This window comes from Argopecten irradians, chromosome 3 (genome assembly GCF_041381155.1).
Source record: "Argopecten irradians isolate NY chromosome 3, Ai_NY, whole genome shotgun sequence".
Taxonomy (NCBI): Eukaryota; Metazoa; Mollusca; class Bivalvia; order Pectinida; family Pectinidae; genus Argopecten; species Argopecten irradians.
Window position 1 is genome coordinate 70,080,739 of NC_091136.1, and position 20,252 is coordinate 70,100,990.

The window sequence follows — 20,252 nt, forward strand, 5'->3', positions numbered from 1 at the left end:
GAGACAGACATACAGATAGATAGATATAGACAGACATACAGATAGATATAGACAGACATACAGATAGATATATAGACAGACATACAGATAGATAGAGACAGACATACAGATAGATATATAGACAGACATACAGATAGATATAGACAGACATACAGATAGATATAGACAGACATACAGATAGATATATAGACAGACATACAGATAGATATAGACAGACATACAGATAGATAGAGACAGACATACAGATAGATAGAGACAGACATATAGATAGATATAAGACAGACATACAGATAGATATAGACAGACATACAGATAGATATATAGACAGACATACAGATAGATATAGAGACAGACATACAGATAGATATAAGACAGACATACAGATAGATATAGACAGACATACAGATAGATAGAGACAGACATACAGATAGATATAGACAGACATACAGATAGATAGAGACAGACATACAGATAGATATATAGACAGACATACAGATAGATATATAGACAGACATACAGATAGATATAGACAGACATACAGATAGATATAGACAGACATACAGATAGATAGAGACAGACATACAGATAGATATAGACAGACATACAGATAGATAGAGACAGACATACAGATAGATAGAGACAGACATACAGATAGATATAGACAGACATACAGATAGATATATAGACAGACATACAGATAGATATATAGACAGACATACAGATAGATAGAGACAGACATACAGATAGATATATAGACAGACATACAGATAGATATATAGACAGACATACAGATAGATAGAGACAGACATACAGATAGATATATAGACAGACATACAGATAGATATATAGACAGACATACAGATAGATAGACAGACAGATAGATAGACAGATAGATATAGACAGACATACAGATAGATAGAGACAGACATACAGATAGATAGAGACAGACATACAGATAGATATAGACAGACATACAGATAGATATAGACAGACATACAGATAGATAGAGACAGACATACAGATAGATAGAGACAGACATACAGATAGATAGAGACAGACATACAGATAGATATATAGACATACAGATAGATATATAGACAGACATACAGATAGATATAGACAGACATACAGATAGATATAGACAGACATACAGATAGATATAGACAGACATAAGATAGATAGAGACAGACATATACAGATAGATATAGACAGACATACAGATAGATATAATACAGACATACAGATAGATATAGACAGACATAGAGATAGATTGATAGATAGAGACAGACATACAGATAGATATATAGACAGACATACAGATAGATATAGACAGACATACAGATAGATAGAGACAGACATACAGATAGATAGATATAGACAGACATACAGATAGATATAGACAGACATACAGATAGATAGAGACAGACATACAGATAGATATAGACAGACATACAGATAGATATAGACAGACATACAGATAGATAGAGACAGACATACAGATAGATATAGACAGACATACAGATAGATAGAGACAGACATACAGACATAGATATAGACAGACATACAGATAGATATAGACAGACATACAGATAGATAGAGACAGACATACAGATAGATATATAGACAGACATACAGATAGATATAGACAGACATACAGATAGATATATAGACAGACATACAGATAGATATAGACAGACATACAGATAGATAGAGACAGACATACAGATAGATATAGACAGACATACAGATATATATAGACACAGATAGATATAGACAGACATACAGATAGATAGAGACAGACATACAGATAGATATAGACAGACATACAGATAGATATAGACAGACATACAGATAGATATAGACAGACATACAGATAGATAGAGACAGACATATAGATAGATAGAGACAGACATATAGATAGAGATATTGACAGACATACAGATAGATATAGACAGACATACAGATAGATATAGACAGACATACAGATAGATAGAGACAGACATACAGATAGATAGAGACAGACATACAGATAGATAGAGACAGACATACAGATAGATATATAGACAGACATACAGATAGATATAGACAGACATACAGATAGATATAGACAGACATACAGATAGATAGAGACAGACATACAGATAGATAGAGACAGACATACAGATAGAGATATAGACAGACATACAGATAGATATAGACAGACATACAGATAGATAGAGACAGACATACAGATAGATATAGACAGACATACAGATAGTATAGAGACAGACATACAGATAGATAGAGACAGACATACAGATAGATATAGACAGACATACAGATAGATAGAGACAGACATACAGATAGATAGAGACAGACATACAGATAGATAGAGACAGACATACAGATAGATATAGACAGACATACAGATAGATATAGACAGACATACAGATAGATATAGACAGACATACAGATAGATATAGACAGACATACAGATAGATATTAGACAGACATACAGATAGATATAGACAGACATACAGATAGATATAGACAGACATACAGATAGATATAGACAGACATACAGATAGATATAGACAGACATACAGATAGATAGATATAGTACAGACATACAGTAGATAGATATAGACAGACATACAGATAGATATAGACAGACATACAGATAGATATAGACAGACATACAGATAGATAGACAGACATACAGATAGATATAGACAGACATACAGATAGATATAGACAGACATACAGATAGATAGATAGACAGACATACAGATAGATATAGACAGACATACAGATAGATATAGACAGACATACAGATATATATAGACAGACAGATAGATATAGACAGACATACAGATAGATAGAGACAGACATACAGATAGATAGAGACAGACATACAGATAGATAGAGACAGACATACAGATAGATAGAGACAGACATACAGATAGATAGAGACAGACATACAGATAGATAGAGACAGACATACAGATAGATAGAGACAGACATACAGATAGATATAGACAGACAGACAGACATACAGATAGATATAGACAGCCATACAGATAGATAGAGACAGACATACAGATAGATAGAGACAGACATACAGATATATATAGACAGACATACAGATAGATATAGACAGACGTACATATAGATATAGACAGACATACAGATAGATAGAGACAGACATACAGATAGATAGAGACAGACATACAGATAGATAGAGACAGACATACAGATAGATAGAGACAGACATACAGATAGATATAGACAGACATACAGATATAGATAGACACAGATAGATATAGACAGACATACAGATAGATATATACAGACATACAGATAGATATAGACAGACATACAGATAGATATATAGACAGACATACAGATAGATAGAGACAGACATACAGATAGATAAGACAGAACAAACAGATAGATATAGACAGACATACAGATAGATATATAGACAGACATACAGATAGATAGAGACAGACATACAGATAGATATAGACAGACATACAGATAGATATAGACAGACATACAGATAGATATAGACAGACATACAGATAGATAGAGACAGACATACAGATAGATAGAGACAGACATACAGATAGATAGAGACAGACATACAGATAGATATAGACAGACATACAGATAGATAGAGACAGACATACAGATAGATATAGACAGACATACAGATAGATAGAGACAGACATACAGATAGATATAGACAGACATACAGATAGATAGAGACAGACATACAGATAGATATATAGACAGACATACAGATAGATATAGAGACAGACATACAGATAGATAGAGACAGACATACAGATAGATAGAGACAGACATACAGATAGATAGAGATATAGACAGACATACAGATAGATAGAGACAGACATACAGATAGATATAGACAGACATACAGATAGATAGAGACAGACATACAGATAGATAGAGACAGACATACAGATAGATAGAGACAGACATACAGATAGATAGAGACAGACATACAGATATAGACAGACATACAGATAGATAGAGACAGACATACAGATAGATAGAGACAGACATACAGATAGATAGAGACAGACATACAGATAGATAGAGACAGACATACAGATAGATATAGACAGACATACAGATAGATATAGACAGACATACAGATAGATAGAGACAGACATACAGATAGATAGAGACAGACATACAGATAGATATATAGACAGACATACAGATAGATATATAGACAGACATACAGATAGATAGAGACAGACATACAGATAGATATAGAGACAGACATACAGATAGATAGAGACAGACATACAGATAGATAGAGACAGACATACAGATAGATAGAGACAGACATACAGATAGATATAGACAGACATACAGATAGATATAGACAGACATACAGATAGATATAGAGACATACAGATAGATAGACAGACATACAGATAGATAGAGACAGACATACAGATAGATATAGACAGACATACAGATAGATAGAGACAGACATACAGATAGATATAGACAGACATACAGATAGATATAGACAGACATACAGATAGATATAGACAGACATACAGATAGATATAGACAGACATACAGATAGATAGAGACAGACATACAGATAGATAGAGACAGACATACAGATAGATATAGACAGACATACAGATAGATATAGACAGACATACAGATAGATATAGACAGACATACAGATAGATATAGACAGACATACAGATAGATAAGACAGACATACAGATAGATAATAGACAGACATACAGATAGATATAGACAGACATACAGATAGATATAGACAGACATACAGATAGATATAGACAGACATACAGATAGATATATAGACAGACATACAGATAGATATAGACAGACATACAGATAGATATAGACAGACATACAGATAGATATAGACAGACATACAGATAGATAGAGACAGACATACAGATAGATAGAGACAGACATACAGATAGATAGAGACAGACATACAGATAGATATAGACAGACATACAGATAGATAGAGACAGACATACAGATAGATATATAGACAGACATACAGATAGATATATAGACAGACATACAGATAGATATAGACAGACATACAGATAGATAGAGACAGACATACAGATAGATATAGACAGACATACAGATAGATATAGACAGACATACAGATAGATATAGACAGACATACAGATAGATAGAGACAGACATACAGATAGATAGAAGACAGACATACAGATAGATATAGACAGACATACAGAGATAGATATAGACAGACATACAGATAGATATAGACAGACATACAGATAGATAGAGACAGACATACAGATAGATAGACAGAATAAATAGACAGACATACAGATAGATATAGACAGACATACAGATAGATAGACAGACATACAGATAGATATAGACAGACATACAGATAGATAGAGACAGACATACAGATAGATATAGACAGACATACAGATAGATAGAGACAGACATACAGATAGATAAGACAGACATACAGACAGACATACAGATAGATAGAGACAGACATACAGATAGATAGAGACAGACATACAGATAGATAGAGACAGACATACAGATAGATATAGACAGACATACAGATAGATAGAGACAGACATACAGATAGATAGAGACAGACATACAGATAGATATAGACAGACATACAGATAGATATAGACAGACATACAGATAGATATAGACAGACATACAGATAGATAGAGACAGACATACAGATAGATAGAGACAGACATACAGATAGATAGAGACAGACATACAGATAGATAGAGACAGACATACAGATAGATAGAGACAGACATACATACAGACAAGATAGATAGACAGACATACAAAGATATAGACAGATATCATATAGACAGACATACAGATAGATATAGACAGACATACAGATAGATAGAGACAGACATACAGATAGATAGAGACAGACATACAGATAGATAGAGACAGACATACAGATAGATAGAGACAGACATACAGATAGATATAGACAGACATACAGATAGATAGAGACAGACATACAGATAGATAGAGACAGACATACAGATAGATATAGACAGACATACAGATAGATATAGACAGACATACAGATAGATAGACAGACATACAGATAGATATAGACAGACATACAGATAGATAGAGACAGACATACAGATAGATATAGACAGACATACAGATAGATAGAGACAGACATACAGATAGATATATAGACAGACATACAGATAGATATAGACAGACATACAGATAGATATAGACAGACATACAGATAGATATATAGACAGACATACAGATAGATAGAGACAGACATACAGATAGATAGAGACAGACATACAGATAGATAGAGACAGACATACAGATAGATATAGACAGACATACAGATAGATATAGACAGACATACAGATAGATATAGACAGACATACAGATAGATAGAGACAGACATACAGATAGATATAGACAGACATACAGATAGATATAGACAGACATACAGATAGATATATACAGACATACAGATAGATATAGACAGACATACAGATAGATAGAGACAGACATACAGATAGATATAGACAGACATACAGATAGATAGAGACAGACATACAGATAGATATAGAGACAGACATACAGATAGATAGAGACAGACATACAGATAGATATAGACAGACATACAGATAGATAGAGACAGACATACAGATAGATAGAGACAGACATACAGATAGATAGAGACAGACATACAGATATATAGAGACAGAGACATACAGATAGATATAGACAGACATACAGATATATATAGACAGACATACAGATAGATAGAGACAGACAGATAGATAGAGACAGACATACAGATATATAGAGACAGACATACAGATAGATAGAGACAGACATACAGATAGATAGAGACAGACATACAGATAGATAGAGACAGACATACAGATATATAGAGACAGACATACAGATAGATAGAGACAGACATACAGATAGATAGAGACAGACATACAGATAGATATAGACAGACATACAGATAGATATAGACAGACATACAGATAGATAGAGACAGACATACAGATAGATATAGACAGACATACAGATAGATATAGACAGACATACAGATAGATATAGACAGACATACAGATAGATAGAGACAGACATACAGATAGATAGAGACATACAGATAGATAGAGACAGACATACAGATAGATATAGACAGACATACAGATAGATATAGACAGACATACAGATAGATAGAGACAGACATACAGATAGATAGAGACAGACATACAGATAGATAGAGACAGACATACAGATAGATAGAGACAGACATATACAGATAGATATAGACAGACATACAGATAGATATAGACAGACATACAGATAGATATAGACAGACATACAGATAGATAGAGACAGACATACAGATAGATAGAGACAGACATACAGATAGATAGAGACAGACATACAGATAGAATATAGACAGACACAGATAGATATAGACAGACATACAGATAGATAGAGACAGACATACATAATAGATAAGACAGACATACAGATAGATAGAGACAGACATACAGATAGATATAGACAGACATACAGATAGATATAGACAGACATACAGATAGATATAGACAGACATACAGATAGATATATAGACAGACATACAGATAGATATAGACAGACATACAGATAGATATAGACAGACATACAGATAGATATAGACAGACATACAGATAGATAGAGACAGACATACAGATAGATATAGACAGACAGACATACAGATAGATATAGACAGACATACAGATAGATAGAGACAGACATACAGATAGATAGAGACAGACATACAGATAGATAGAGACAGACATACAGATAGATAGAGACAGACATACAGATAGATAGAGACAGACATACAGATAGATATAGACAGACATACAGATAGATAGAGACAGACATACAGATAGATATAGACAGACATACAGATAGATATAGACAGACATACAGATAGATAGAGACAGACATACAGATAGATAGAGACAGACATACATATAGATAGAGACAGACATACAGATAGATATAGACAGACATACAGATAGATATAGACAGACATACAGATAGATATAGACAGACATACAGATAGATATAGACAGACATACAGATAGATAGAGACAGACATACAGATAGATAGAGACAGACATACAGATATATAGATAGACATACAGATAGATATAGACAGACATACAGATATATAGAAACAGACATATAGATAGATAGAGACAGACATACAGATAGATATAGACAGACATACAGATAGATATAGACAGACATACAGATAGATAGAGACAGACATACAGATAGATATAGACAGACATACAGATAGATATAGACAGACATACAGATAGATAGAGACAGACATACAGATAGATAGAGACAGACATACAGATAGATAGAGACAGACATACAGATAGATATAGACAGACATACAGATAGATATAGACAGACATACATATAGATATAGACAGACATACAGATGGATATAGACAGACATACAGATAGATAGAGACAGACATACAGATAGATATAGACAGACATACAGATAGATATAGACAGACATACAGATAGATAGAGACAGACATACAGATAGATATAGACAGACATACAGATAGATATATAGACAGACATACAGATAGATATAGACAGACATACAGATAGATAGAGACAGACATACAGATAGATATAGACAGACATACAGATATATATAGACACAGATAGATTAAAGATACAGACATAACAGATAGATAGATAGACAGACATACAGATAGATAGAGACAGACATACAGATAGATAGAGACAGACATACAGATAGATATAGACAGACATACAGATAGATAGAGACAGACATACAGATAGATATAGACAGACATACAGATAGATAGAGACAGACATACAGATAGATATAGACAGACATACAGATAGATAGAGACAGACATACAGATAGATAGAGACAGACATACAGATAGATAGAGACAGACATACAGATAGATATAGACAGACATACAGATAGATAGAGACAGACATACAGATAGATATAGACAGACATACAGATAGATATAGACAGACATACAGATAGATAGAGACAGACATACAGATAGATAGAGACAGACATACAGATAGATATAGACAGAGATACAGATAGATATAGACAGACATACAGATAGATATATACAGACATACAGATAGATATAGACAGACATACAGATAGATATAGACAGACATACAGATAGATAGAGACAGACATACAGATAGATAGAGACAGACATACAGATAGATATATAGACAGACATACAGATAGATATAGACAGACATACAGATAGATATAGACAGACATACAGATAGATAGAGACAGACATACAGATAGATATAGACAGACATACAGATAGATATAGACAGACATACAGATAGATATAGACAGACATACAGATAGATATAGACAGACATACAGATAGATATAGAGACAGACATACAGATAGATATAGACAGACATACAGATAGATAGAGACAGACATACAGATAGATAGAGACAGACATACAGATAGATATAGACAGACATACAGATAGATAGAGACAGACATACAGATAGATAAGACAGACATACAGATAGATATAGACAGACATACAGATAGATATAGACAGACATACAGATAGATATATAGACAGACATACAGATAGATAGAGACAGACATACAGATAGATATAGAGACAGACATACAGATAGATAGAGACATAGACATAGACAGATAGATATAGACAGACATACAGATAGATATAGACAGACATACAGATAGATAGAGACAGACATACAGATAGATATAGACAGACATACAGATAGATAGAGACAGACATACAGATAGATAGAGACAGACATACAGATAGATAGAGACAGACATACAGATAGATAGAGACAGACATACAGATAGATATAGACAGACATACAGATAGATAGAGACAGACATACAGATAGATATATAGACAGACATACAGATAGATAGAGACAGACATACAGATAGATATAGACAGACATACAGATAGATATAGACAGACATACAGATAGATAGAGACAGACATACAGATAGATATAGACAGACATACAGATAGATATAGACAGACATACAGATAGATAGAGACAGACATACAGATAGATAGAGACAGACATACAGATAGATATAGACAGACATACAGATAGATATAGAATATAGACAGACATACAGATAGATATAGACAGATATACAGATAGATATAGACAGACATACAGATAGATATAGACAGACATACAGATAGATAGAGACAGACATACAGATAGATAGAGACAGACATACAGATAGATATAGACAGACATACAGATAGATAGAGACAGACATACAGATAGATATAGACAGACATACAGATAGATATAGACAGACATACAGATAGATAGAGACAGACATACAGATAGATATAGACAGACATACAGATAGATATAGACAGACATACAGATAGATATAGACAGACATACAGATAGATATAGACAGACATACAGATAGATATAGACAGACATACAGATAGATATAGACAGACATACAGATAGATAGAGACAGACATACAGATAGATAGAGACAGACATACAGATAGATAGAGACAGACATACAGATAGATAGAGACAGACATACAGATAGATATAGACAGACATACAGATAGATAGAGACAGACATACAGATAGATATAGACAGACATACAGATAGATATAGACAGACATACAGATAGATATAGACAGACATACAGATAGATATGACAGACAGACATACAGATACAGATAGATATAGACAGACATACAGATAGATATAGACAGACATACAGATAGATATAGACAGACATACAGATAGATATAGACAGACATACAGATAGATATAGACAGACATACAGATAGATAGAGACAGACATACAGATAGATAGAGACAGACATACAGATAGATATAGACAGACATACAGATAGATATAGACAGACATACAGATAGATAGAGACAGACATACAGATAGATATAGACAGACATACAGATAGATATAGACAGACATACAGATAGATAGAGACAGACATACAGATAGATAGAGACAGACATACAGATAGATATAGACAGACATACAGATAGATATAGACAGACATACAGATAGATATAGACAGACATACAGATAGATATAGACAGACATACAGATAGATATAGACAGACATACAGATAGATAGAGACAGACATACAGATAGATAGAGACAGACATACAGATAGATATAGACAGACATACAGATAGATAGAGACAGACATACAGATAGATATAGAGACAGACATACAGATAGATATAGACAGACATACAGATAGATATAGACAGACATACAGATAGATAGAGACAGACATACAGATAGATATAGACAGACATACAGATAGATATAGACAGACATACAGATAGATATAGACAGACATACAGATAGATATAGACAGACATACAGATAGATATAGACAGACATACAGATAGATATAGACAGACATACAGATAGATAGAGACAGACATACAGATAGATATAGACAGACATACAGATAGATAGACAGACATACAGATAGATATAGACAGACATACAGATAGATAGAGACAGACATACATACATAGAGACAGACATAGATATAGACAGACATACAGATAGATAGAGACAGACGATAGATATAGACAGAATACAGATAGATAGAGACAGACATACAGATAGATATAGACAGACATACAGATAGATAGATAGAGACAGACATACAGATAGATATAGACAGACATACAGATAGATATAAGCATACAGATAGATAGAGACAGACATACAGATATAGATATAGACAGACATACAGATAGATAGAGACAGACATACAGATAGATAGAGACAGACATACAGATAGATATAGACAGACATACAGATAGATAGAGACAGACATACAGATAGATAATAGACAGACATACAGATAGATATAGACAGACATACAGATAGAATATAGACAGACATACAGATAGATATAGACAGACATACAGATAGATAGAGACAGACATACAGATAGATATAGACAGACATACAGATAGATATAGACAGACATACAGATAGATAGAGATATAGACAGACATACAGATAGATAGAGACAGACATATATAGATAGATAGAGACAGACATACAGATAGATAGAGAGACAGACATACAGATAGATATAGACAGACATACAGATAGATATAGACAGACATACAGATAGATAGAGACAGACATACAGATAGATATAGACAGACATACAGATAGATAGAGACAGACATACAGATAGATAGAGACAGACATACATACAGATACAGATAGATAGAGACAGACATACAGATAGATAGAGACAGACATACAGATAGATATAGACAGACATACAGATAGATATAGACAGACATACAGATAGATAGAGACAGACATACAGATAGATATAGACAGACATACAGATAGATATAGACAGACATACAGATAGATATAGACAGACATACAGATAGATATAGACACTTACAGATACATAGACAGCATACAGATATATAGAGACAGACATACAGATAGATAGAGACAGACATACAGATAGATATAGACAGACATACAGATAGATAGAGACAGACATACAGATAGATATAGACAGACATACAGATAGATATAGACAGACATACAGATAGATATAGACAGACATACAGATAGATATAGACAGACATACAGATAGATAGAGACAGACATACAGATAGATATAGACAGACATATACAGATAGATAGAGACAGACATACAGATAGATAGAGACACATACAGATAGATAGACAGATAGATATAGACAGACATACAGATAGATATAGACAGACATACAGATAGATAGAGACAGACATACAGATAGATATAGACAGACATACAGATAGATATAGACAGACATACAGATAGATATAGACAGACATACATATAGATATAGACAGACATACAGATAGATAGAGACAGACATACAGATAGATAGAGACAGACATACAGATAGATAGAGACAGACATACAGATAGATAGAGACAGACATACAGATAGATATAGACAGACATACAGATAGATATAGACAGACATACAGATAGATAGAGACAGACATACAGATAGATATAGACAGACATACAGATAGATATAGACAGACATACAGATAGATATAGACAGACATACAGATAGATATAGACAGACATACAGATAGATATAGACAGACATACAGATAGATAGAGACAGACATACAGATAGATAGAGACAGACATACAGATAGATAGAGACAGACATACAGATAGATATAGACAGACATACAGATAGATATAGACAGACATACAGATAGATATAGACAGACATACAGATAGATATAGACAGACATACAGATAGATATAGACAGACATACAGATATATATAGACACAGATAGATATAGATAGATAGATAGACATAGACAGATAGATATAGACAGACATACAGATAGATAGAGACAGACATACAGATAGATATAGACAGACATACAGATAGATATAGACAGACATACAGATAGATATAGACAGACATACAGATAGATAGAGACAGACATACAGATAGATAGAGACAGACATACAGATAGATAGAGACAGACATACAGATAGATATAGACAGACAGAGATACAGATAGATATAGACAGACATACAGATAGATATAGACAGACATACAGATAGATATAGACAGACATACAGATAGATATAGACAGACATACAGATAGATAGAGACAGACATACAGATAGATAGAGACAGACATACAGATAGATATAGACAGACATACAGATAGATAGAGACAGACATACAGATAGATATATAGACAGACATACAGATAGATAGAGACAGACATACAGATAGATATAGAGACAGACATACAGATAGATATAGACAGACATACAGATAGATAGAGACAGACATACAGATAGATAGAGACAGACATACAGATAGATAGAGACAGACATACAGATAGATATAGACAGACATACAGATAGATATAGACAGACATACATAGAGACAGACATACAGATAGATATAGACAGACATACAGATATATATAGACACAGATAGATATAGACAGACATACAGATATATAGAGACAGACATATAGATAGATAGAGACAGACATACAGATAGATAGAGACAGACATACAGATAGATATAGACAGACATACAGATAGATATAGACAGACATACAGATAGATAGAGACAGACATACAGATAGATAGAGACAGACATACAGATAGATAGAGACAGACATATAGATAGATATAGACAGACATACAGATAGATATAGACAGACATACAGATAGATATAGACAGACATACAGATAGATATAGACAGACATACAGATAGATATAGACAGACATACAGATAGATAGAGACAGACATACAGATAGATAGAGACAGACATACAGATAGATAGAGACAGACATACAGATAAGATAGATAGAGACAGACATACAGATAGATAGAGACAGACATACAGATAGATAGAGACAGACGTACAGATAGATATATAGACAGACATACAGATAGATATAGACAGACATACAGATAAATATTCACAGACCTATGTAAGATTCTTTTTCTCCCATACATAGCAGAAAAATGATGAAATTCCACTTGGTTTCCAGCTTTTTCATCGTGCCATTATCGCAGAAACGTCGTTATGTGTCAAAATTGATGACGTCATCTACAATGTGCGCCGCATGTATTGATGACCTCACATTATTGTCTAGCGCGTGTGAGCTGTCTTACACCCCCCTGTGTAAGATAGAGATATCTTTTCCCTAGCAACCATGGGATATCCCTGTGAAGTATGGGAGAAAATACAAAGCTTTCCATCCTAATGTATAGGTGGACTACCTGAATTCTGCGATAGGTGTGAACAGTAGGGCGATGAGTGAGGGCAATCCTGGTATCAAAGGCATGACAGTGGTGTCGCGAGCCATCATGGTGGATCCTCCAGGATTCAGTCCAACAAAGGTTGCAATCATCAACCTGGAGTGAGGGCTATGAGGTTCATCGTCAATGGCCACACAATTGATGCTACCTGGCTCAATCTTAGCACACCTGTAACATGTATCAGTGTAATTATCAGGGAAAGGAAAGTGGAATAGATGGTGCACGTGTACGGAAATATTCCTCCACCATTATAAGAACTGTTCATTTACCAGTCAGTACTTAAAGCCGCATAATCCGTATCTTTCAGAGTCCGTAAATCAACAAAAGAAAATTAGTGTACATATATTATAAAAAGTTATCAACTTTCCCCTAACTACACACCAAAAAAGTCCCGAGTTCAAAAGAAATTAATGATTAAAAGTTCGATATTCAGAGTGTTTGAATATGCATACCGCGCCATTTTCAATGCTTGGACAATCACGTGACTTTCCAGATCAAACGAAATGGCGTGCCTAGTCAAAAGTGTGTAGTTCATGTTAGCAGGAACTTCTACGGAAGAACTTGTTACTTATCATGAACATGTGAATGTTTTGTTATGTGATGAAGTTAAAGAGTCCATCAGAACAATATATATACATTATTGTCGTGCACACGTACTTTCATTCGGTAGTTTTGAGTGTTCACAATACGGCGATCGGTTGACAATGCTTTGCCTAATTTCCAGGGGCCACCGGAGGGATTTTTGTTAGAACGGTATTTAAACTATGTATAAAATACGTGTTGCGATACAATACATCGTACTAGACTATATAATAAATTGTACAAAAATGTACCAGATATATAAATAATGGTATCGATAAATAATGAAATAGACAAGATACATCGTACTAGATAGAGACCAAAATGGTTATCTGCATGTAAATCTCTGGTGATACTTTTTAAATAAATATCTCGGACGATATTTAACTTGCCTTGGATAACCATTTGTTTTATAAAGGTCCAAATGAAATACAATAATAAATCAAGTAAAATAAGCACGGAGAGCAAACTTGACATTATATGCATTTTTGTTCAAAGTCATATGTGTATACATGTATACATATCAATGTGTGATAAAAAAAAAATCACCATGTACCGCTATAAACGAGTATAAAACTTTACACATGTATGTATATTGCTGATATTTATGTTGGAAAAGCTCCATGTTCGTTAAAAACATGATAATAAATTTCTGGTGAATCTATAAACATTTGGTTATATGATTTCAAGAATTTACTGAAAATACACAAAAAAAGATAAAAAAAAAGAAAGGGGTTGAGGTTGAAATAAGCCAGTTTAGTGTGTGTTATAAGTTCTGATGTCTAATATGCAATTATGTATACATTTTCTGTGTAGATAATGAAGACAGCTCTCTTGGTTTAATTTGTGATGTACATGTACATATAGTTTGCCAATGAACCATATAGCTATCATATCATATGATGTCCATAATTTGCCTCTGAATCAAATGAATCAGAAACATGTATATGATGAAAGATCTAGGTGTTTCTTATACAATCATATTCATACACAAATTGCACATACATATACATTGTATAATGTACATGTACACATATTATGCATTGAATTTTAAATCAATAAAAAATGACTGGAGTTCAAAATAGCATCCAGTAGTAAATAAGCTGACCATAGCATATGATTCTCATGTCTTCAAATAATTGCAGTAAAAATTAATTTTTTAGTATGTATATAGTCTAACCTGATGGAAAATTTAACTTTATTAGATTATTTTGTTAGTTTATTTTTATATATTCAAACAATCATAATTCCTTTAGTGTGATATTGCTCCAAATACTAAGTGGAGTTACTAAGAGCTTTTACCTGTAGACCTTGATTGACCTGGACTATTTAAAGTTATTATCAGTCTATTCCTTTCTAATTCAATCAAAACTTTGCAACTTAAAAAAAAGTCAATAATAAATAATGCAATTAAACAACAGGCACCACAGGCTATTGTCTCTACAGATATATGGATATTCTGATATATGTGCAATATGTGTATTACACAACAATTTTTTTTATTACACATAGGGATATCTGTATATCTATAGAGCCAAAATCTTGAGATTTGACACTGCCTTTTGACCCAAATAACCTATGATCTAGCCCAAGTCTTGTTTGCTATTTTTTTCTGTATTTGAACATTTCTAAAATGAACACTACATAATTAAACAACTCAGACAAATGACATATATTATTTTAATTGGTTTATTGTTCATAAATTATTCAAAAGTTATACATACAAGGTGTGTAAACATGCAATAATCATTATTATTCCTTTTTTCATTTGTGTGAAGAAGAAATAAATTATTAAAAAATATCCTGGAAATAATAGTAAAGAATTATGCTAGGTTTGTACTTCAAGTTTGAATCTGTCCTTCCTTATTGAAAATCATATATATATATCTTTCTGGTTCATAATGGGTACATTACAAACAGACTTTATTTTTTTACTGTCAGTTTTGATCTCAGAGATACATGTAGTTGTTTTTCCCTTTTATTTTTGGGCGAGCTGCCATCACATATTGCACTTCAGTCATCTGGTGCAAGGTCCCATACATTCTATAAAGAAAATATGGAGTAAATGTCAGTTAATGTACATAGATAAATACTGTATATACATGTACATAATCTTCCAGTGTAAGCCTACATGTAAAACAAACTAGTTCCAATTTCTGTTTCTGTCAAACACAAATTTATAACAATTACACATCTTTTGAACACAAGTTTATCAAAATCAAACCCCACTAGATACTACTGAGTCATTTCTTAAATTAGAGGTCTAGGCATTTTCATGTGAAGAATAATGGTACAAATTGTACTAGTGCCAGAATTTATGTAGCCTAAATGTATTGGACATAATATATATAACATATTGTAAAAAGTCAATTACTATTCCTTACTTACACCACTTGTGATGTATTGGTGTGAATTTTATATAATTAAGACCAGCAGATAGGATAACGAGTACGTGACTAAGTGACTGTAAGTCTAAACAAGAGATCCCAGAGGGATCTTGGCGCCCACCAAAGAATGATCTATATCTGACAAAGGAAAGATGGATCTTTTCTCTACTTTTTAAACTTTTTGAAACATACTACATATAAAATTTGAGACAGACCGATTCAGTACCTTTTGAGAAATAGCGGTAACAAACTTCAACTATCAAAATCCAAGATGACTCCTTGGCGGCCATCTTGTTGATCAATCGGTCCCAAATCACAATATGCACAACTAGGGCCCTAGGGGAACCTACATGAGAAATTTGAGAAAGATCCATTCAATACTTTCTGAGAAATAGCGATAACAAACTTTGAATAACAAAATCCAAGATGGCTGCCTGGCGGCCATCTTGTCGACCGATCAGTCCGAGAATGCAATATGCACAACTAGGTCCCTAGGGGAACCTACATATGAAATTTGAGACAGATCCCTTCAGTACTATCTGAGAAATAGCCATAACAAACTTTAACTATCAAAATCCAAGATGGCTGCCTGGCGGCCATCTTGTTCACCGATTGGTCCAAAAATGTAATATGCACAATAAGGGCCCAAGAGGAACCTACATATTAAATTTGAGAAAGATCCCTTCAGCACTTTTTGAGAAATAGGGATATCAAACCTTAACTATCAAAATCCAAGATGGCCGCCTGGCGGCCATCTTGTTTTTCCTATCAGCCTCAAAATCTGTATGGCACAAATAGGGACCAAGGGTAACCTCCATGTGAAGTTTGAACAAAATTCCTTCAGTAGTTTGAAAGTGGCTTCTTTAATACAGGAATATCCATAACATACAGTGAAAGGATAAATATCACTGCATATAAATAAATACACAAATAGATATCGGAAAAGATATCACACTCCTGTAACAGTAGCTACATGTATATCGTACATAACACTGAAGAATGCGATCATCTTGTAGGGAAACGCTTATAATACTACTCTGTGTATGCTTCTGTTGTAATCCAAGATTAAATCTGTTATATGTTCCCCAACTCATCAACACTTTTCCTGATTTCTAATCTCTATTTTACTATGGTATCAATTCCAAAAAGCGACCAAACACTTATAGAATATGCCTATAACTGTTACCCCTTCGGTGCCCCACTCACCTTATAGAGACGAAGAGAAGTCAGTTTATGTGGTTTTGGTAGATCATTCACAAATCATAGTTGTTGTCATAGCTCGAATTTGTTTCCATTTAATATTCTCAGCACTTCACAACATTTTTTAGTTTAAATAAACTCCTTATTCACTTCGAATCAGCAGTTGAATCTAAGCTGGCGAGCTTTCACTGCCAAAGCTCGCTCCATTGCGGTAAACAACTTTTATTTCCGGACATGCGCAAAGTAGCATTTCTAGGCTTTGAGGGCGGTAACTTTTGACTTTCTGTCGGACCACTCATAAGTCTAAAAAATTTTTTTGCATATTTATATCTTTTGACCTCTTAACTTTCTAGACTTGTAATTGGGGGAAAGTTCATAACTTTTTAGGGCTATTACACCATATCTTGTCATTGTTTGTTTTACTGACCCTGGAAGATACGGATTCTGCGGCTTTAAAAGACAAAAACTCTGCAAATTAATAAAAATAATAGCTTGTTTTGACAGTTTTGGGTCATAACAACCATCTCTTATTTCTCATGAAAACTTCAAATCAATATTGCACATCTACACACTAGCAGTTATTACAAAGTGCACATATACGTACTAGTAGTTATTACCATGTGTACATCTACGTACTAGCAGTTATTACTATGTGTACATCAATGTACTAGCAGTTATAACCATGTACACATCTACAAACTAGCAGTTATTACCATGTGTACATCTATGTACTAGCAGTTATTACTATGTGTACATCAATGTACTTAGCAGTTTTTACCATGTACACATCTACATACTAGCAGTTAATTACTAAGCAACCTATGTGTACACATCTATGTACTTGCAGTTATTACCATGTACACACATGTCTACATACTATGCAGTTATAAAACTTTGTGTACATCAATGTACTAGCAGTTATTATCATGTACACATCTACGTACTAGCAGTTTATAACTATGTGTACATCAATGTACTAGCAGTTATTACCATGTGTACATCTAACGTACTAGCAGTTATAACCATGTGCACATCTATGTACTAGCAGTTATAACCA

At 33.5% G+C, this 20,252-nt stretch overlaps 1 protein-coding gene across 1 annotated transcript in view; it reads right to left on the reverse strand.

Annotated features, from left to right (window-relative positions):
- LOC138319847 (ATP-dependent RNA helicase TDRD9-like) overlaps positions 1–20,252 on the reverse strand; it is a 37,143-nt gene that overhangs the window by 12,581 nt on the left and 4,310 nt on the right. Inside the window, exon 2 of the mRNA XM_069262977.1 lies at positions 14,991–15,197. Coding sequence (XP_069119078.1) covers positions 14,991–15,197 — 207 coding nt within the window. The remainder of the gene's footprint in view (positions 1–14,990; positions 15,198–20,252) is intronic.